This window comes from Melanostigma gelatinosum (genome assembly GCF_949748355.1).
Source record: "Melanostigma gelatinosum genome assembly, chromosome: 1".
Taxonomy (NCBI): Eukaryota; Metazoa; Chordata; class Actinopteri; order Perciformes; family Zoarcidae; genus Melanostigma; species Melanostigma gelatinosum.
In genome coordinates, this window is record NC_136634.1 from 29,098,077 (window position 1) to 29,119,565 (window position 21,489).

Consider the following 21,489-nt stretch of genomic DNA (forward strand, 5'->3'; position numbering starts at 1 on the left):
CGAGCTCTGCAGAACCCGTTCATTAAAAAGTCCCACGTGTCTGAGCACACTGACAGCTGTTTCACTGAATGTTGTACTTCAGCCAGGCTGAACACCTCAGGAACTATGATTAGTGTCTGCCCAATGGACGCCTCAGCAGACAGGGTGAACATCTCTGCAGCTTCCAAACCTGACCAAGAGTCAGACGCTGGGTTTTATGTCAGAGGTCTACCCTCTGGTTCCAATGACGATGGTTCAGCTATCAGGTCATTTGATGGAACCAAAGTCATTGTCGTAAAAAGTAATTGCGGGCTAACTTCAGTTGATACCTGTTGGCCATGGCAACGTTAAACACTTTCACGCTGCAGACTAAAGGAATGCAAATTATAAATATGGATGGATATGCATTGTACTGTTTAGAGTGATAGCAATCCATATAACCTATTGACTTGGATATATATACGCAGTATATAGATATATATACAGTATGCAACAAGTTGTTGCGACAGTTAACACCGTTGTGTGGTACCTGCCACTACTTTTCGCGACAGTTTTCACTGTTTGCGACTGGTGCCACTAGCATCTTGTGGCAGCTGCCAGTGTTTCGGAGCGGATTCCGCCGTAGTTTAGCCTTTATTTGTCGTTATTTGACATTATATGACAATACATTAAGGTCATTGAAGGCATGACTGTTGGTAGTTGGAATTAGTTTATTAAAAAAAGACCGAATTATCATGGTATGGCCACTCGTTTTTGTCAACAAGCTAATTGCGGGCTAACTTCAGTTGATACCTGTTGGCCATGGCAACGATAAACACTTTCACGCTGCAGACTAAAGGAATGCAAATTATAAATATGGATGATATGCATTGTACTGTTTAGAATGATGGCAACCCATATAACGTGTGGGTTGTCACAAGTTTTGGGAAAGGTGACACGGCTGTTTGGTCGATGGTTTATTTTAAAAAAAATGTATTGAACAACAAACAATAACAATTTGACATATTGTCAATAATAACACAGCAAAATACAGACATTTAAACGAACATACATTGACAGTGAAAGGTTAGTGAGTTACAATACTTGTAAAGCACATGTAGAATAATTATTTCTCCTCAAACCTCGAAAACACTTTAAAATTGTTTTTATCAATAAGCTCTGTGCAGAATTTGTCATAGTCCTTCTGTTTATCAAAAACAAAAGTGAAAAGCTCTGCTGGAGACTCTTCACTTGGGTCATCTTCACAGTTGTGCAGCTCCTGGAGGGCTTCCTGTTGTTCCTTTTCATCCATGGAAAGGACAGCGGGAACTTTAAACCCTCCATCGAATTGTGTCTTGCGACACCAGTCAGCTGCAGCCAGGCTGTCTCTCAGAAGAACATTTACCTGCAGTAAAGAATAAAGTGTACTCAAAGTATTTATTGTATATTGGTGTTGTAACCAACGAATACTTCAAACTTGTACAGCATTTACAGTACCTAATTAACAAATAGATGTTTTGTAACAACAAATGTTGTCTTTGTCAACATATGTGTCATTCAACATCTAAAAGTCAAATCTCTATTTAGAGAAATAAGCAACAAAGAACAAACAGTAATGCTGGATGGGTTCCATCGAGAGCCTTTCAAATTGAATGGCAGTATATAATAAGATTTACCTGTATTTATTTATGTAAATTAATGCTGACAATAAATAGTTGCAAACCAATTCTAGCCAGAGCTTAATCCATGCACATAATTAAGTACCAATCTTATTAGATATCCTGTGAGTTCACAAAAGCTGCTTAATTTAAGTAGTGAAGTGATTCTATATCGGGCGACTGTGGCTAAGTGGATAGCAGGGCCGTCTTTCAATCAGAGGGTCGGCGGTTCAATCCCTGGCTCTGGTTCTGCTAGTCGCATGTCAATGTGTCCTTGAGCAAGACACTTAACCCCAAAATTGCTGGAATGACTGTAATGTAATATATTGTCTTATGATCATGCAACAGACAATACCTTCATGATGGATCTTATGTGAAAGGCTAAATGACATTCATTTATATTTACAGTTTTAGTATTTCATGCTAATCCATTTTTTTTATTGTTTATCAGGCAGCCCAAAATCTATTATTTCTTATTTTTGGATTAAAGAATCTACTTCATTCATCTAATCGGTTTATATTCAGCTTAATTTTTATTCCTGTACATGCATGCAATACATAATATGAAGTTCTGATGTTTGTGAATGTGCTGCATGGTTTCCGCCATCAGGTGTCGCCCTTGAGCACATGAATCCGTTAAAAGTTATTTCAGCAAAAAATAGAATTTGTCTTGTGGATTACGGTAAATCAAATATACTCTGCTTTGTTGTTTAATGCAGAAATACAGCCACTGTAAATCAAACTACGCACCAGCATCTGTGTCTCTGACTGCAAAGATTTTAACATTTCTTACCTCTTCTGTGCTTTCTCTGTCACTTGTTGACAACTCTGGAGCACTGAAAAAATATATATTATCTGTAAATGAACCACTGCCACATTCAGTCATTACAGTTATGTCAACTTCACATGCAAAACCACTCTTAGCCAGGATTGGCATAATGGATTTCGTGATGTTACACATATGCATGCTCACCCACAATTCAAACACAAGTCATGTCGTCTACCGTTTCTCTTTATATGTGTTCTCCAGCAGCACAGATTCTGCCTGGTATCTGCACATGTTAGCAACATGTGCAACAGCAACAGCAACATGTTAGCACATGTTGCTGGTCCTTTGCAACCACTGAATCACAACCTACAAAAATGTATCGATAATAATAATTATAAAGTATGTTAAATCAATTTGACAGTTTTTACCAAATGTTAAATGTCAGTCATTACATACATACATTTATATTTCATTTAAATTGATACTTACCTGTACCAGGTAATTGTTAATTTGGTACACTTCCTCAATAGCTCACCTCTGGCAAAATGACCTCTGTGATGAATAGCTGCTTCTCTGCTACAGTTCCAGGCACTGACAGTAGTCTTTCCAGACATTGGATAATTAGTTATTGGATAATTATAATTGGATAATTAGATGTATAATTAGTTATTTCTGGGAAAACAAGTAAATAAGAAACTAATAAAACACTTTTTGTATACCATCCTGAAAGAGGAGAACAAGAAAATGTCACGGTAACATTTCTCTATCAATCTATTCCTACCTTTTCCCCTCCTCTGCCTAAAATGCTGTGTGTACAAATAAGACAAAAAGAGCACACTCTATCTTCATGTCACTGAATAAAGTGAAATGTTCACTGTAATATTTTCGAAGGGCTGCATCCAATCCTCTGTGTTTCCACAGATACATTCTGTTGGAGAGAAAATGCCCACTCTGCAGATTTCTTTCCAAGTCCTGAAATATAAGATGTATATGTAGTTGTAGATTCAGTGTTATGTATAATTAGTGAACACCATTTTATGTGAAAAACCTTTGTACAGCTCACTGGAGAAAATGTACGATGTATGTTATTACCTTTATTTCTTCATCCTTAAGAATTTCTTCTGCTTTAACAGACTCCAAGATGTTGTCTCTGTTTAAGACAGAAGCATTGCCTGAATTTGACGAAAATCTTTACTTGTTGTAGTTTTACAACATACACCTTTAATTACCATGTATCAAATTTTACATTGGTTATACTGTATATATAACTAGCTTGTTGCCAGTATATACTGTAAATCGCTAAAGGCTATGAATGTTGTTTGGGTAATCGTATATTTATTTGTCATTAACAGTCTTTTTTACGTTGTCTATTTATTTATTTGTTAATTTTACAATGTTATTATGTGTTAACTCCAGTGATCCATGAATTATGTTAAATATATGACACTTTAATATAGAACATAAAACTGAAAATTATTGGAGACACTAAGGGAAATTCTTCCCTAATTTATATCAAACACAACTAAAACAATTGTCACTTTTATATCAATCAACGAATGAATGAGATGATTCTTACACATCTTGGACAATGTTGCATCCACAAAAGAAATCCTTTGATGTCCAGTCACCTTCCACACCAGCACACTCAAAATGCAGCCAATTTTTGCAAGTTGAGCATTGAACCCATTGGTAGTTCTTTATGTGGTCATGGAAAACCCTATGAAAAAACAGAGGTGGGACAACTTCCAATATTCCACAATCATTTCATCAGGTTCGTCAATGGCAAATATTCCAAAATGTATTTTCCCTCGAATCATAAGTTACTTACATAAAACTGAACTTTTCACTGTGTTGTGTGTGAAGTGCTATATAAATAAAATAGAGTTGAGTTGCCACTCATGTTGCACATACCTGGTTGTCCCAGTTGCTCGCTGGAACAAACATGACTTTTTTTTGGGCAACAAGTACCAATTGAAGTTAGCCCGCAATTAGCTTGTTGACAAAAACGAGTGGCCATACCATTATAATTCGGCCTTTTTTTAATAAACTAATTCCAACTACCAACAGTCATGCCTTCAATGACCTTAATGTATTGTCATATAATGTCAAATAACGACAAATAAAGGCTAAACTACGGCGGAATCCGCTCCGAAACACTGGCAGCTGCCACAAGATGCTAGTGGCACCAGTCGCAAACAGTGAAAACTGTCGCGAAAAGTAGTGGCAGGTACCACACAACGGTGTTAACTGTCGCAACAACTTGTTGCATACTGTATATATATCTATATACTGCGTATATATATCCAAGTCAATAGGTTATATGGATTGCTATCACTCTAAACAGTACAATGCATATCCATCCATATTTATAATTTGCATTCCGTTAGTCTGCAGCGTGAAAGTGTTTATCGTTGCCATGGCCAACAGGTATCAACTGAAGTTAGCCCGCAATTAGCTTCTTGACAAAAACAAGTGGCCATACCATGATAATTCGGCCTTTTTTTAATAAACTAATTACAACTACCAACAGTCATGCCTTCAATGACCTTAATGTTTGGTCACATAATGTCAAATAACGACAAATAAAGGCTAAACTACGGAGGAATCCGCTCCGAAATGCTGGCAGCTACCACAAGATGCTAGTGGCAGCTGCCACATACAGTGGCAATCACTTCCTGTTGCAGGCTCAGCTGCCACGGAAAGTCGTGGCAGCTGAGCTTGCAACAGGAAGTGCCTGTACTAGCTGCCGCTGCCACGATTTGAGCTTGCCCTTTCTCAGCTGATGATGGCAACGCAACCCAAAATCGCTCTCTTCGCTCTGGACTTCCGTCTAGTCTCAAGAAGAATCACCAGAGGACCCGATCGACCTCAACCCCCACTCATCTCAGCACGCACGTGCCATTTCGCTGGACGAAATCGACCACGTCTATTCTGAGTTTAAGGCCTTGGCCCGCGGAAAGCATCCTTCCTCCCACGCGCCACTCCCCACCTTCGTGTACACGCTACGGTACTAGGGAGACCAAACAATCTTCCTTCACCGACCATTACCGGGAGATACGAACCGACACGTGTCTCAACCGACGTTGGAAACCACCTCCTCTCTGCAGCGAGCCAGGCCGAAACAGCAGCCGCTCACCAGCGACGCCGAAACAGCAGCAGCCTCACGCTTTTCTTTTCCTCCTGGAGGAGGAAAGACCATTCATCGACAAACACTCTACAACCTTGCCACGAAGCATCTCATAGTAAGAGTCACGGTGTCTGGGCGTAGTTTAGCTTAAATGAACTTAAGTTTAATTCAGGCCATTCATTTATATGTTATTATTCCCGTGTTTTTGTCGTGTTAAAGTCATTGTTTTCGTTTTGCTGAGAGAAACGCAATCGTCGACGGAGCTCCGAGGCCCGTCGTACTGTGCGTTTCCTGTTTGACTGTTGCTTTTGGGATTATTTGATTTCATCTTTGTTCTTGCTCTCTTTCCTTGAATCGATTCTGTGAGTGAAGTGTGGAAACGCGACTATCGGGCATAAGTGTCGTAAGTTCGCGAAGCGACAACGGCAACTTGTGTGAGATACGATCGGCGATCCTCATTTTCACTACGACGCGACATCGCACACAGAAACTCAGATTCCTCTCTCTCTGCCCTTTTATTCCTCTTGTTTTCCGTAACTTGCACACACATAGAGCTCCGGATTGTGGGTGAAACTCTCACCTATTGTTCTAACACACGTGTGCGCCGACACACGCAACCACATATAGCTGACCCCCCCCCCCCCTTCCATTCGCCATTTGGTCTAAGTCACTCGACTCCGCCATCTGGTGGTAGGTTTTAGCTATAGCTCTTTAAGGCCCCTCCCTTTTTGTCTGTGTCACTCGACGCCGCCATCTTTGTAGTCTTTAGCGATAGCTTTAAGACCCACCTTCCTTTCCACACACACAGACCCACACACACATACTTGTATTACATACATCATCACCCATTTTATTCATTTGTTTAGATATTAGGCACATAAAATTGTATGATAGCGTTGTTGGTTGTGATATTAATTGATCTGATCACTTATTATTTCGATTTAATAAATTCTGTTATATTTTAAAGAGCAGTCGTTTGTGATTACTTGTGCATATTTGTGTAATAAGATCTGTATGTAGTAGTCTTGCGTACGAACTTAACCCTTCACTGTCACTTTGAATGTGTAGTCGCACCCGACTATTGACATTACGAGTGGCCACTAATTATGAGACTTAGTTTATCGTTTGGTTATTAGTCCCTGTTTACAGGGTGGTGCCCCGTTGTTATTAATAATCATTAATAATTGTTACTTACATTAATAATTCTATTGATGTCAAGAATTCAGTTTCTTAAATGCTGATAACCCAAACACGCCCCTCTACATTCCCAACAGTGTGAATGTGTCTCTTTGCCCTGTCGCTGGCGACCTGATCAGTATGCTGTCCCCTCCCTGCCCTTTTATGTTGCGATGAGCTTCCTTGAACACGATAAGTGAGTATAGAAGTTTGATGGACGGGAGAAGTTTTGTTTAGCTCAGCTCACTGAGCAGATGTCCATTGAAACAGTAGCAGCTCTGCTCAAAACAAGTGAAACAGTAATAAACATATGTACCAATGTTTTAAAAACGTTAAACATGTGTGGTATAAAAAGTGTTTATGAAGCATTGTTGCTTCGGAAACGTGGTTTGCAGGATCGTTTTAATGTCAACATTCTTTAAATTGGCTTGGTTTGTCCCACTGCGTAATTCAAACAAACTAACCCGTCAACGTGTATTTTACTTTGTGAGGGTTTCTACGGCGACTGTGTGTCACCGTACCTGAGAGGATGGCAGTATAACGGATCGATAGTAATGAGTTGGTAAAATGTTACCTGCTGAGGGAACCTGTCCGACAGCACTTCCTGAAGGAAGAAAAACAAGCTGCTCAGTTCAAATGTTGCTTTCATGTATTGTGTGTTCAAAAGGCTCAAACCTAAATGGAGTTGTAAATGTAAATTGTAAACTGGATAATGAGTACAACTGCCCCAGTGTTAGCTTCTCCTCCACACAATCAGTCTTCTGAGTTGCTGAGTTTTTTTGTAACCTCCAGAATAGATCTGTATCTGAACTACAGGACTGTAGTCCCTGTTGCGGAACAACCAGGAAAAGATTGCACTTTCACAAAGTCCTAAGTGAAATAGCTGGTGGCTGGGGAAAGGGGGTATAAAAGACTGAATATGTTAATTAAATGTGAAGGTTTAATGTATAAACAGACCATCGTGAGGGTAGGAGAAGTTCAAGTCTTGGGTTGTACTTTGTACTTTGATAAAAGATAGAAAAAGCATACATGTATTGACACTGTGACTAAGTGTGAAGAGGTGTTCTATGTATTACGGAGGGAGTACATGGGCTGCGGGCCAGGATACACAATCAATAATTTAGAGAGCAATTAAAAGATTACGATTACATTATGGCTGTTTTGTTTTGAACAGCAGGCAAATCAGCTCTCAAGAGATTGGATGTGCAAGCAAAGGCACTGTGAATATGTTTTGGGGCCTTCCATACTCCACATGGAACAAGGCAATGAAAATTGGCTGTGCAGTGTTAAGTTAAGATTCTTTTATGAAACAATGTAAGTACGAGACGTCATGATCTACACTCCATACCCGTTGGTTCCGGTAATGCGCAAATGCATTGTTTGCCGCCATATACACTTCAAAAAAGAAGAAGAAGAAGAAGAGCGTTTGCGACTGCGCACTGGCCTTTACGTATCGAGTCTCATTTCAAATGCGGCTTGAACCGGGAACGCTACATTGAGGAAGAGTCGGGTGACGGAGAACACAACTCATCGTGAGTGATCTCAATTAACTCCTGTTTTGTAGGTTTATGACTTTATATAGACGCAGACCGTGGCAGTCTGGTGGTGTCTCAGTCTGACGGTATTTCCGTGTGTTCCTGATATGCCCGATATAATAATGCTAACCGACAGCTAGCGTCGACGCTAAACACGAGCTGTTTGCTCACTATCTTGTCCACATAAACACAAGAGTGGTGTCGAGCGTTGAGTAACGTTCGACGCAAAAGTTCACTTTTATGACTACCCCGAAGTTGGCTTAACGATTCACTTTTTTAAGGGGAACTTAAATGAAAGAGCAACCGATGAAACCTTTATTTTATTTGTGATTTCGCTGCTTTGTTCTCCTCCAGACTAGCGTTACACGATGATAAACACTAACATTACACACACTAACATTATACTAGCACACTAACATTATACTAGCACACACTAACATTATACTAACATGATACTAACTAACACACACTAACATTATACGAACACACACTAACATTATACTAGCACACACTAACATTATACTAGCACACACTAACATTATACTAGCACACACTAACATTATACTAGCACACACTAACATTATACTAGCACACACTAACATTACACGAACACACACTAACATTATACGAACACACACTAACATTATACGAACACACACTAACATTATACTTGGAGTTCTGGACTGCGTTAGCCAGAGACGCCAACTAGTTTCAGAATTTGTGAAGCTGATATTTTTTTATTTCTTTTCCCATCGTTGCTTGTAGTTGTACAGTTTGATATGAATAGATTAACCTGAGGTATTAAGTACATTTACCAATGTTAAAGTGTTATTCATGAAATGTGCCAGGTAACTCTTGTTAATGTGCCACGTTTAATGATTGAATGTGTCTCCTAGTCGGCAACATGAGTGAGCTGGAGGGTGTCAGCCACCACATTCATGACAGGATCTCGTCCATACACCTCATGCTGGATCTGTCAATGGTCGGTATGTTACAGTGAATTGATATGAGACCAGACCCGTAACGTTGGGTTTTTATTTCTCTTTTATTATTATTATTATGCACTGCTTAAGCGTTGGGCCATTAAAATGTGTAATTGTGTTTTTCTCTCTCCACATTTAGAATTGCCTCAAAGAAAGAAACTTGGACAAGAATTTGTGGCACTCGAGAAACTTCTGGAGGAGTTTGAAAGATGTGTTGGTCGACAGAAGGAGCAACTAAAGCAGCTGAAGGTAAACTTCAGCCAATGCAGCTGCTTTACAGAGAAATGCATCCAAAATACAAAATCTGTACTTTTATTTTGAAGGGGATTTTTTTTACACAGCGGAGTGCCGTTTATTCACACTCCTTAACAGTATTTGGCGTTGATGCCTTGTAATGCTGATAGACACCTGCCATTTCACAGTATAGAAGAAGAAACAGTTTTTTTTCATGCTAATTGAGGAAAACGCAAGTACAACACTGACTACATGAGATATGGATTTTCTTACATTGAGGACAAAAGAGGGAAAAGCCTCGTGAGTTTTGTGCAGCGAGGTTCTGGCACAAGAAAGCATGAAGCCGTGAAAACTGAAGTGGCATTTGGAAACAAAACACCGTCTCTCAAAGATAAACCTGTTGAGTACTTTCGAAGACGACGTCAAGACCTGAGGACGTCACACAAGTGTCTCATGGACATGTTTGATCAATCCGCAGCGGATCAACTGAAAACTAACCCTCTGTCAAATGGCACTATAAGTAGACAAATTGAAGACATGTCGGATGACATCAAACAGACCACAGCTCGAATTTAGGCGAGTGGTGATTTTGCATTACAAATAGATGAATCTACAGACATCACAAACAAAGCAGTTTTACTGTTCACGTGAAACCGACAGGAACAATGTCTCTGCAGAAGAGAGCTCCCTACACTACGACTGCAGAGGACATTTACAGCGCAGGTTCAAACTGCACCATCTTTACATTAAATACATTTGAGAAGTTGAACATTTGGGTCGCGGCTTGTCCTTGGGGGGTGATTGTGGGTCCCACAGCCAGACCAGTTGAGAACCACTGAACTAGAGTGTAATAAACATCGGCGCTCTCTGGTGGACAAAATTCTAACGATTATTTTATGAATTCAGGATTAATATAACTGCTAATATCATGCAAATAAATCTAAAAAGAACATGTGTGATTAATATGTCAATTTGATTCAATCATCTTCTCATAAAAGCAAAAGTGTGGCAGAATCTGACAAGATTATTTGTCAGATGTCTGATCAAATGGTTGGTTGTGACTCATTGATTTATTTAATCACTATTTCATAGCAACCTTTCCCTGAAGTGGAGAGAAGTACTTTATTTACAACTTGAAATGGTTGACAAGTTGATTTCATCACTGCAATAAACATAAAATGCAGTGAAGATGGTCACTGGTCAGTGTTTGAAATGATTTATAGAATGTAACATCAGTTATAATCATTCTCTCACGCCAACACGAAACCAAAAATATAAAACGGAATAATGTCAGAAGACACGCAAAAATTCTCCCTAAAATCACAGAGCACCGCCCACACAGCAAATCCCAAATTCAGCTCCTGCTTTGGTCGCGTGACAACACGTAAACAGTGTTCTCTGCTGCTTCCACGTTGACGAAGGGCTCCGGGATGCTTTTGCTTTAGAAAGTGCAGACCCGCTGTAGAGCTGTGAGACATTTCTCATTCTCAGTTTGCACCAGTTTGCGCCACACTGTTGAGTTTCTGTCTGTCTTCAGTGTGGAAGTATTTCAATCATAGGGTCGCGTGTCCCTCTCTGAGGACCGGGCACTGCCAGACTTCGTGCTCCGCGCAGACACACGCTCTGCAAACACTTATTGTTGTTTCTAGATTATGTCAAAGAATCCCCCCCTCAGTTTCTGAATAACCTCAACCATACTTCCTGATTTTTGTTTGCTTGTGTTTAAGGAACTTGAGGAGACGTTCCAGAAGGATCTGGAGGATGTCCAGCACCTTAAGGAGAACATACCTGTACACATGCCCAGAAAGAGAGGCCCAGCAAAGTGAGGACGCATGTTTGATGCTTGATGATTTTCTGTGGAACACTGGCCTCCAACCATTCTTCTAATACAGATCCCAAATGAGTAAATCAGTCAACAAGTACAGACTCAGACTGCATCCTTTGTATCTAGTTGATTCATTTAATGCAATTGAAACTTGAATTAATCAAGCATGCACTATAGGTTATATATTACAGGTCACGCTAACACGCACACACAGAGACATAAGCAGCCTTCACAGCTCCTTCCCAGATGTTGGCGGTTGTTTCTGAGAACGTGCTAATGGATCACGAGCTCAGCTGTATAATGTCTCGTCTCTCAGTGGAGGTGAACCCGTACTGACCCAGAAAGAAGCAGATGTTCAGCCGGCCCAGTCCGAAAACGTCAAAAAGACCAACAAGTGCGTCGTCCGAGAGATTGAGGTCATCACCATGCCGGAGTATGAGAGCATCCCATCGTAAGTCTCAGCGCTCACTAATATTCAACATGATGAGATATGATGGTTGATATTGTTCATGATGTCAGCTGGGGATTGCACTCTAACCTCTTCTTGGTCATTGTATATGGAGTATGGCGTTTTACACGAGCTTCCCTTCATCTGCTCTTATTAGTGCTGTGGTTTGACTTTACCTGATGGCTGACTCGTGGTGAGACACCACAGATCTCACTACTAGGAGCTCAGTAACGAACCCCCACAGAACACATGAGAGATTGGATTTTCTTCAGTTCACGCAGATTTGTTTGCATCACAAAGTATACAAGTAAACCGAGCTGTTCGGAGTAAACTCTCTTCACAATAGCATTGTTCATTATTCATACCTCCATTCTACCCTAAGTCTTCCCCCCTTCAACGATGTCCTCCTCTGAACTTTCACTAGAAAAGTTACACTGTGCACGGGTATCGTTTGGGTTTTTTCCGATACCGGTGCTAAAACGATACTTTTAAAACGATACCGGTGCCTGAACCGATACCTTTTTGTTCAAATTGAACAATATATTAACTGTTTAAAGTATACTATAAATATAAATGAATACAAAACACTTGGCTTCAAACTACAGCTTCAAACTTTTTAACTATGAACAATATGTTAACAGTTTACAGCATACTTAAATAAATATAAATAAATACAAAACACACACACTCTGTACACACACTACAGCTTCAAACTTCAGCAATTATTTTGCAGCAATATGAGCATATTTTCCTTCTCTGGCAAAATACGACACGTCTCATGACTTATTTTATTTTACCAGTTGGTGGCGGTAATGCACCAATTCGTCGTTTGCCAACCGCCAGTACACCTCAGAGGAGGAGGAGAAGAAGAAGCTTTCGCGTGCCTGTGGTGTTGTGCTTATGAGCGACAAGTACCCCATTGTAATAATACTATGAGTGAGGAGCGGAGGACCGAGTCCTGCTGCCAGGACGGAGTCATCAGAGTAGTGTAAAAAAAAGTATTTCAATCGGCTCAGGCACCGAAAGGAAGCACCGAAATCTGCGTTGCGTTTTGGTCCGGTAGATACCGGTGACGTGTAGATACCGCTTTTCGGTACCCAACCCTACTGTGCACCACGGACTAGTCATAAGAGGGTCTGTGATGAACCACAGTCTCCTTCCCTACTAGTCTTCTCCTGATTCTATCTACGTCATACCCCCCCCTCCCCAAGGCCGCTACAGACTCCCGGTCTCACTGACGTGAATACCATGACACTGATACGGCCAATATCACAGTATGAATATACATGGAGACATTTCACATTATTGATATGATTGATTTTACACAAATATACTTCAAGACACGCATACATTTTCTCCCACGTTCCCCCCTGGAGTGACTCACGTCACTCATACGAGAAAACTGTTGGAACGTCCTGCTGGTCTTCAGGTCCATGTGATTTACGCTTTTCTTTCTTCTATGTTTTAATAGTCTTTGGTCGGTTATCTAACATAATAAAGAGCGTATGTCTGCATTTGTGGACCTGCTGCTGTTCTAGACTTGTCCTCATGTTTTCTCTCTAATATTTCACTGTGTAGTTACTGAATCGGTTGACAAATAGTTAACGTCCTAAATGGACTTTCTCTGGCTGTGGTTCTAGACTCTTAGATCGGGTTTAGGTTGAAGCGATAAGAGTCGTATCTAAAAGAACATGATAATTGCCCCCTTTGGCCATTTCAATATTTACAATTTATCAAAATACTTCAAATCTGGTTTGTTGTCTTCTGCACTGTGACTCATGTCTACTCTACATGTCAGATTTGGCTTCACTTTCATTCTCTGAAAAATAGACACAAATATCCCTGTTATGTAGCATGTTTTAGTTCAGACTCTTTCTTTTCTAATGATGACATGTTTGACCATATTCCAGCTGTGAGTGGACAGCACATTAAGGAGGTTTCTTTGCTGTTTACGTTGAAGCTTGCTTTATAAGCTGTGTGTTCTCTGAAGCTGGTCGTCCTGTCCCCCTCAGGTACATGAAAGGACGCGTGTCGTATCATCAACTCAATACAGCCGTGCAGAGCATCAACGCGGCTGTAACAGCCAAGTACAAGATCTTCCGTCAGTCGGCGAAAACTCTCAACAATCAAACGCGCAAGCTGCACCAGCGCTTCAAGGACCAGGAGATGAAGGGTACAAAAGGTACACTGATCAGTAATGGAGGATGCATTCACTAGGACCCTTTGATGATCACTGCTCTCAGCTCAGTTCTATCCTTAATAAATGCTGATGTGACATTTTGGTCTGATCCGATACATCAATACGCTAAGTCCAAGTGGTGACAGACTTGTCCAAATGTCTTTCAGGTCAGTATTTTGTGGTGGAAGACGACATTCGCGAATTTACTCAGATGAAGGCAGACAAACGATTTCAAGGGATTCTGAACATGCTGCGACACTGCCAGCGCCTTCGAGAGCTCCGAGGAGGGGGCGTCACCCGCTTCATGCTATCAAGCAGCAGATAGTACTGTTTACACATGTATATAATGTTGTGCTGTAAATGGTTAGAAGTGGACTTTGCATGTCAACAGCATTTTGTATTGTTAAGCTAAACAAAGGAAAATCCAAATAAAAAAACTGACTGTTAATAAATGCTTAATATGTGGTAAAACATGTTTATTTAAAGTTATGGCGTTCTGTAGCGGTCCTGCCAGTGTTTCTAGGTTAATAACATTTATATTTGATTGTTTCTGGTTTTCCAGAACATAGGCCTCAAAATACATTGTTTTAATGACTTATTTTATTCAGTATTATTTATGCAGGACACATGTCATTTCTAAATGCGTTGCAGTCCTTCAGCTCAACAATACAATAAGATTAATGTGTCATTGCTGCGTTCTTAATAGTTCGTTTTCACAAGCATGAACTCTGCAGTTGATTGTGTCGAACCCGGAACCCGGATATTGTTGGTCCAATAACACAAATATTCATTTCCTTGCATGAGCATGATATGAACAATCGTTTCTTTATCAGGATTCCTTGCATTATTATTTTGAAGTATTGTGACTGAGCAAGACATCTTACAATATAAACATTTCGGTGATCTCTCGTAGACTCATCACTCAAAAGAAATATTTGATTTTATGGCATTACAAAGCTGAGGTGGTTCAGCATCTAATCAGGGTGCCTCCCACTGGAGGTTTTCCAGGCACGTCCAACTGGGAAGAGACTCCGGGGAAGACCCAGAACACGCTGGAGGGATTACATCTCCCAGCTGGCCTGGGAACGCCTCGGGATCCCCCAGAATGAGCTGGAACATGTTGCCGGTGAGAGGGAGGTCTGGGTCAGCCTGCTGCCACTGCGACCCGACCCCGGATAAGAGGAGGAAAATGGATGGATGGTACAAAGCTCTTCAATTGTTTTAGGTTCTGTTTAGTTTGCTCCTAGAATAAAAGCAGTCATGTTTTGCATTGGACGTGTATATTATTCAGCTCCTTTAATAGGACACCTAAGTCATCACTGGTACAGCCAGTTGCTTCTGGAAGTCATATGTTCAATGGGGATGGCCTGTGTGTAGACGAGGGGTTCCAGCTGATTGTAGTATACATAGAAATGTATCTGGAAGTTTCACCTTCTGGTAAAACCTCCACCATGAAGGGAAAAGAATACTTATACCAACTCTGATCAAAAGACAAACAAGCCTGACTAGATCTCAGAACATTTGTGAGTCACACAAAAACTCCTTTGAGTCCAGAATCATTAAGAAATGGCACAGGAGTAAATCTACCTAGTCAGCAGATTTAGTCATCTCCTGTATATTTGGCACGCGCTGCACATCAACATATCAGCAGCAGGTGGTGGCAGCATCCTGCGGAGGGGAGAACCTGAGAGCTTTATAAAGAATGAGAAGATGTCTCACGGCCCATCCACAAAGACTGGAGGATGTAATTGGTGATCTACTAAATAGTGATCTGGACGGGCTGAATACACTTTTTCACTTTGGAGTTAAAATGTTTTTTTAAAGCTTTGTTCAAAGTCAGCAAGCTCAACGAATTACTACATTTCTGAAATGAGCAAATTAATTCGTCAGACTAATTGTGAGGACTTCATGCGTTTTGTTTGGTCGTATAGACGCTGCAGGTGGACCGGTATTCACGCGGTCTGTGGCAACTGTGTAAGACTCGACAGGTTTGTCCAAATCTGGCCTATCTTTGTTATTTTATAGAATATTACAACATTTTCCACTGTCCAGTGTCTTCTTATTTGCTTTGCTTTGCTTTTTGGCAGTTTGCAATGGCTGCATACTGTCACTATATACTGTTATGGGAAAATATGTCAGTCTACTGCTTTAGGGTTAAAGAATGTAAGTTTTAGAAGTGCAGGCACTAAACCTTGTTTATCTTGTTATCTGTTTGTTCCTGTGCATTGTTTCTGTCTTTAAAGACGGGGACACACACGGGTCATGATTGCGGTATTTCCCTTGATGGGCATCAGCTGAAGGGCATGACCCTCTGCAGGCATATATGTTGTGTGATGGTTCACAGGTTCATTCCGTCTCTGCAATACTGTGACTTAACTCTTTGACCAGGTCACAGTGACATCAAAGGACGCATCTGGCTGGGTGTATCCATGGTTTATTGTGGGGAAAACTGATAACAAAGGGATTTGTAAACAGGCCATAAAGTGCCTTCAGGGTATCGTAAAGACAGGACACTATGCTTCAAAGAAAAACATCTGCCTTGACTGGTTTCCTTCTTCTGTTTATTCTTGTTTGCGAACCAAGATAACAGCATGCTGTTTGGGTATAAATGTCCATGCATTTGACTGTGTCATTAGAGCACCTCTCGCAGATGACGGTGATGTGTCTGTGAGACTGTGTTCTCTTTGCTTGCAAGCAAATAAATTGACTATTACAACTTTGATCGTTCATCCAGACTCTGTTTCATTTGACATTGATTTGATAACACTTTGACACTCTTCTCCCGACTATTCATAGAAATATTCCACAACAATACTGCACTGGAGTGTGTAGAACAGGATATAGTTTACGTTGGTTTGCAATACACTTTCCAGTCTCACTGCTAACTATACATATAACTATAAGTTCTTTAGAAGTGTATGATTGTTGGAGGGTGTTTACTTTGTGAGCTGTGTTGCATGTGCCTTTATTTGTCACACACTTAGACATGCACCCTCAATCTGCACGGCCTGGTAGCCACTGCCAAGGACAAGGGCAGGCTGCAGCGCATCATTCGCTCTGCTGAGAGGGTGATCGGCTGCAATCTGCCATCCCTCCAGGACCTGTTCGCTTCAAGGACCCTGAAGCGAACAAGAAAGATTGTAGCCGACCCCTCCCACCCTGGACATAAACTGTTCGCGCCCCTTCCATCTGGCAGGAGGCTGCGGTCCATCAGAACCAAGACCTCACACCACACAAACAGTTTCTTCCCGTCCGCAGTCGGGCTCATTAACAGAGCCCGGGTCCCTACTGACTCTGTCATCCCCAGGACATTTCCTTCTGGTCTCTCCCCTGCATATCCCTGTTTCTTTATTTAAACACACTGTCAAGAAGAGTTGAGCCCACAGAGCTGCCTCGAAAACATGCATACACGATCAGGGGAAGGTCAGGATATGAAGAGCATATACTCAGAAATCAATAGTTAAAGTGTAATCTAAAGATAAAGTGTATGATCGTTACATAACAAATGTTTAATACATAGAGTGATTTAACAAATGTAAACCTGATAATAATAATAAGTGTATCTGAGTATAGTGCAGTCTGAGTGTAGAAAGTACGGAGAAAGAGGAAGTAAGCAGGGTGTTGGCTTCAAGGGATGGGGAAATAATGATGGTTGAGAAGAAAAGACACAAAGCACAATAATGATGAAGGATGAGATCAATAATCATTTTATAAGCAAATGTGTACTAAGTAAACTGATTTAACAAATGTAAAAACTGATTAACAAATGTTCTGTGTGACCGGAGCCGAGATGTGGGAAGAGTGTTTTGTCAGGATGAGTCAGCAGAAAGAGTGAAGTTAGGAACAAATGTGCGAGTATAGGAAAAGGGGAAGTGCAACAGATGTTGAACACCCAGACAGGGAAGTTGGGGTGATTTCCTCATGCACACACACACAAAAGTTAGGTCATTTTCGAAGCACAGGCACCAGATCAATGATGTCATGTTAATCACGGGCTGAGGGACCCCGTGTTGAGGAAGAGGGGGGAGAGACGCGAGAGGCAGCCCAAAAGTGTTATAAAAGAAGTAACTTGCAAACAGCAAACTGGGATTTCAACACGGGTGCCGTCCAAGCGCACCGATGAGGAGATACGGACGATCGTAACTGATGTATTGAGGACTTCGTCTCTGTTCACGGAAAGAAGACCGCTGTTCGTGGACAATAAGATTTAAAGACGGAGGTTTCCTCTCCCCACTGCTCGATTCTTAACAACTGGACAACGGAGAAGACGCAGCAGCCCTAGAAAGACTTTGTACTGAGTTTTGAGGACTGTTGAACGGACTCTGCTGCAGAGCAGGAGGACCGAGGGTCTGGCCAGACCCTCGCTCCTAACAACTCCAAAAGAACCTTTTCATCGCACCTTTGAAAATCCAGCTCCAACCGAGCCATCTCGGCAACTAAAACTAATGAGTATAATCTGAGAAGAAAATTAAAGTAACGAATCAAGTGTAGTAACATTTTATGTGAGCTGTAGCTTAACCCTTGTAAACTAACTAAATATAACCTGCAATAAATATCTAATCTGCATTTAAAGTAAATTTCTCAAGTGCATTCATTTGCTCAAGTAGTAAAAAGTTCCTCGTGGTAGTAAAAAGTTAAAGCCATTGTATGTCTAACAACTGAGTTCTGTAAGGTTATCCTAGAGACCGAATCCACTTAACAACCCCTTACGGTTTTAGAAAGAAGAGATCCTAGCCGTTAAAACCTAACCTGGCATTTACCAAGAGCACGGATCCATAAGAGGGAAGCTGCCATAACCGACGCGACTGGTGGGAGCGCCCGGGGCCAGGACTGGTCTCTCGGCCGAGCGCGCTCAGACCGGAGGAAGCAGGGTAGACGTCGGGAGTAACAGCAGTTAGCGGAGCCAGGCGAGTTCCCTCGCAAGAACACCAGCTCGACAATCTTTTAATAGAGAGCTGAGTCAGTAAGTAGCCCCGTATCGGGCCAGAAGTATCCCAGGATCTAACAACACTCATCACTTTTAACATTTCACTTACGGTACACTTCACTTGTTTTACAGTCCTGTTATCTGTTTTGTTCTGCGCTATATTTTATTGTAAATTGTAAATGTTTTGCACTGTGTTGATTGTTGATAGTTTAATGTTATTGTTAAATGTTACGCACCACCCTCACGACAAATTCCTTGTAGGTGCAAACGTCCTTGGCAATAAACGGTTCTGATTCTGAATAGATGACATCTGGGAAGATAAGAGGAACCTTATAGACAACTTCATACAAATTATATTTGAACACATTTCAAAATTCAGTGGTCTCCTTACCTTCGATAACAATTTTCTAGGATGTGGTCTGTATTTGACATGGACATACAGACATAGTTCAGTGTGATTTACACTTCCCAGATAATCTCATTGTCTGTATGTATGCCATAAAATGCTGCAAAAATGTCAGTGTATACTATGCAATAAAAACATTTTGTCATTAACATTTCTAACAATTATATTCTGTCATAACAAATGTCATGGTACAAGAAGTCATAAAAAGTCATATGCCCTATAGCAGCGATTCTCAACTGGTGGGTCGCGACCCACTTGGACCCGTTGTCAGTGGGTCGCGGGCCTTTGCCTGAAAAAAAAAAGCTTGTGCTTTTATTTTGAATGGGATTTTTTATGCTGCGGAGTGCCTTCTATTCACACTCCTTAATATTTGGCGTGAATGCCTTGTAATGCTAATATCAGCAGGGGATGAACTGAAAACTATACCTCCGTCAAATGACACTAGGCCTATAGGAGGTGAATTGAAGACATGTCGGATGACATCAAACAACAGACCACAGCTCGAATTAAGGCAAGTGGTCATTTTGCATTACAAATGGACGAATCTACAGACATCACAAACAAAGGAGGTTTACTCGTTTACGTGAAACATGTGTGGGACGGGGACTTACAGGAACAATTTCTCTGCACTAGAGAGCTACACTACGACTGCAGAGGACATTTCCAGCTCAGGTTCAAACTGCACCATCTTTACATTAAATACATTTGAGAAGTTGAACATTTGGGTCGCGGCTTGTCATTAAGGGGTGATGATGGGTCCCACAGCCAGACCAGTTGAGAACCACTGCCCTATAGTATGCCCTGATCATGAGCTAGACCAAACATATTTTAAAAGTGTTGTTCCCTATTGTGTTGTGTGATTTGAATAAATATCTGAGATTCAATTTCCACTTTTGTCTTTCACTTGTTTTTATGGTGATATAACTATACATACATTCATGTGACATCATTGTAGGGCACATATTCTGAAAGCCCAGTGTGTCCTGAAACAGACAAATGTAAATAACATACGCTGTAATGCACAATCATTGCAGTGTTGGTGGTATACGTGCATTTATTTTACAAAAGGAGACCAAGAGGATCAAAAACAGGAAAAATGGCAACATTTGTATGGTCAGTCTTGCCTGAGATATAATTAAAGGTATGGAAGTTGGAATGGTGTTTGAATAATTGCATTTTTGTTTATTTATTTATTTTATTCATTCTGGAGAGAATGAAGTGAAATTAGAATAATTCTAAAACTAAAAAGAATTTTAAACGTGTTTAGAGGTCTTATTTTAAAAGTCTAGTTAAAATATTGTACATTTCAAAATCTTAAGCGTTTAATATAGTTCATATTTTATTTTTCATATATCTCCAAAACTATAAAAGCAATAAAAACAGCACCGTCTTTGTTTATTAATCATAGTCATATTACAAAGTAAATTAACTTTATTTTGAAAAGGTGTCTGCGATAAAACAAAAAAAGATAAATAAATACATATTCCGATATTCATATTGCTTTGAGGATGAGTGTCCTGTGAGTTTGAAAATCTTTACCAACTGATTTAAAAAAAAAAGTCATCTTAAGTCATTAGAACAATGACTTATTATAGTGCCCTATAATAAAAAAAACAGGGCGCTGTTTAGTGCAAATGTGAACTAAACCCAAGCGACAGCTGAACATTGATTACATGGCGTTTGAATAAGTACGAGATGTAACTATGACAAGAGTTGCGTCCATTGTTGAGCTCACAGTTTAGCCTTGTCCTGTCCATCAGTGGGACGGTCACTTGATATGACTTTAAATGAGGCCCGTCAGCGCGAATGCTCCGTCGACGACATTGTGATGTGAGTTTGATGATGGATGATGCGTTGTCGTCTATTCTTAAACCTGGCGATGGATACTCTAAACATGTCGTAGCCACAGTGGGTTATGAGAAAGGTTATGTCTGTTTTGAGTTACACTCACACATGTCAATACTAAAGGATTACACACATCCACATTTCACAAACTAAAGTTACTATTCCTCTCTTACAACCTCAAAGAGACAAAGTAGCCGGTGGCACATTTCCATGAATCATCCTTTAAACCCTGCAGCTGACGCTGGATCAGCCCATCTGCTTCGGCCAATGAATCCGCTGCAAATTGTAATTCTCGTCGAGACGTCACCGAGACGTCTTTTTCTAAACCGAGACGCTCGTTCAAAGGCGGAAGTAGCGCATACCACTGGAAGAACCAGAGGCCCCAAAATAGTTATCGCGATACTTATGTCACAATAAGA

At 40.7% G+C, this 21,489-nt stretch overlaps 1 protein-coding gene and 1 long non-coding RNA gene across 2 annotated transcripts; one reads left to right on the forward strand and one right to left on the reverse strand.

Moving 5' to 3' along the window:
• Window positions 1-3,476: 3,476 nt before the first annotated feature.
• On the reverse strand, window positions 3,477-4,534 carry LOC306785666. The gene is made up of 3 exons (XR_013772439.1): window positions 4,297-4,534; window positions 3,962-4,102; window positions 3,477-3,535 (listed from the first exon to the last, which is right to left on the reverse strand). It is a non-coding gene; the product is annotated as an uncharacterized lncRNA (long non-coding RNA).
• A 3,597-nt stretch (window positions 4,535-8,131) lies between these two features.
• On the forward strand, window positions 8,132-15,075 carry LOC306775107 (SKA complex subunit 1-like). The gene is made up of 7 exons (XM_079265344.1): window positions 8,132-8,220; window positions 9,120-9,209; window positions 9,346-9,455; window positions 11,168-11,262; window positions 11,582-11,716; window positions 13,726-13,895; window positions 14,060-15,075. Exons 2-7 carry the CDS (start codon window positions 9,128-9,130, stop codon window positions 14,215-14,217), a joined length of 750 nt encoding a protein of 249 aa, XP_079121470.1. The 5' UTR covers window positions 8,132-8,220; window positions 9,120-9,127; the 3' UTR covers window positions 14,218-15,075.
• The last annotated feature ends 6,414 nt before the right edge of the window (window positions 15,076-21,489 follow it).

Coding starts and splice junctions, on each gene's coding strand:
- LOC306775107 (XM_079265344.1), top strand. CDS start 9,128: ATGAGTGAGCTGGAGGGTGTCAGCCACCACATTCATGACAGGATCTCG. Junction 11,263..11,581: donor AGAAAGAGAGGCCCAGCAAA/GTGAGGACGCAT, acceptor CTCGTCTCTCAG/TGGAGGTGAACCCGTACTGA. Junction 11,717..13,725: donor GAGTATGAGAGCATCCCATC/GTAAGTCTCAGC, acceptor TGTCCCCCTCAG/GTACATGAAAGGACGCGTGT.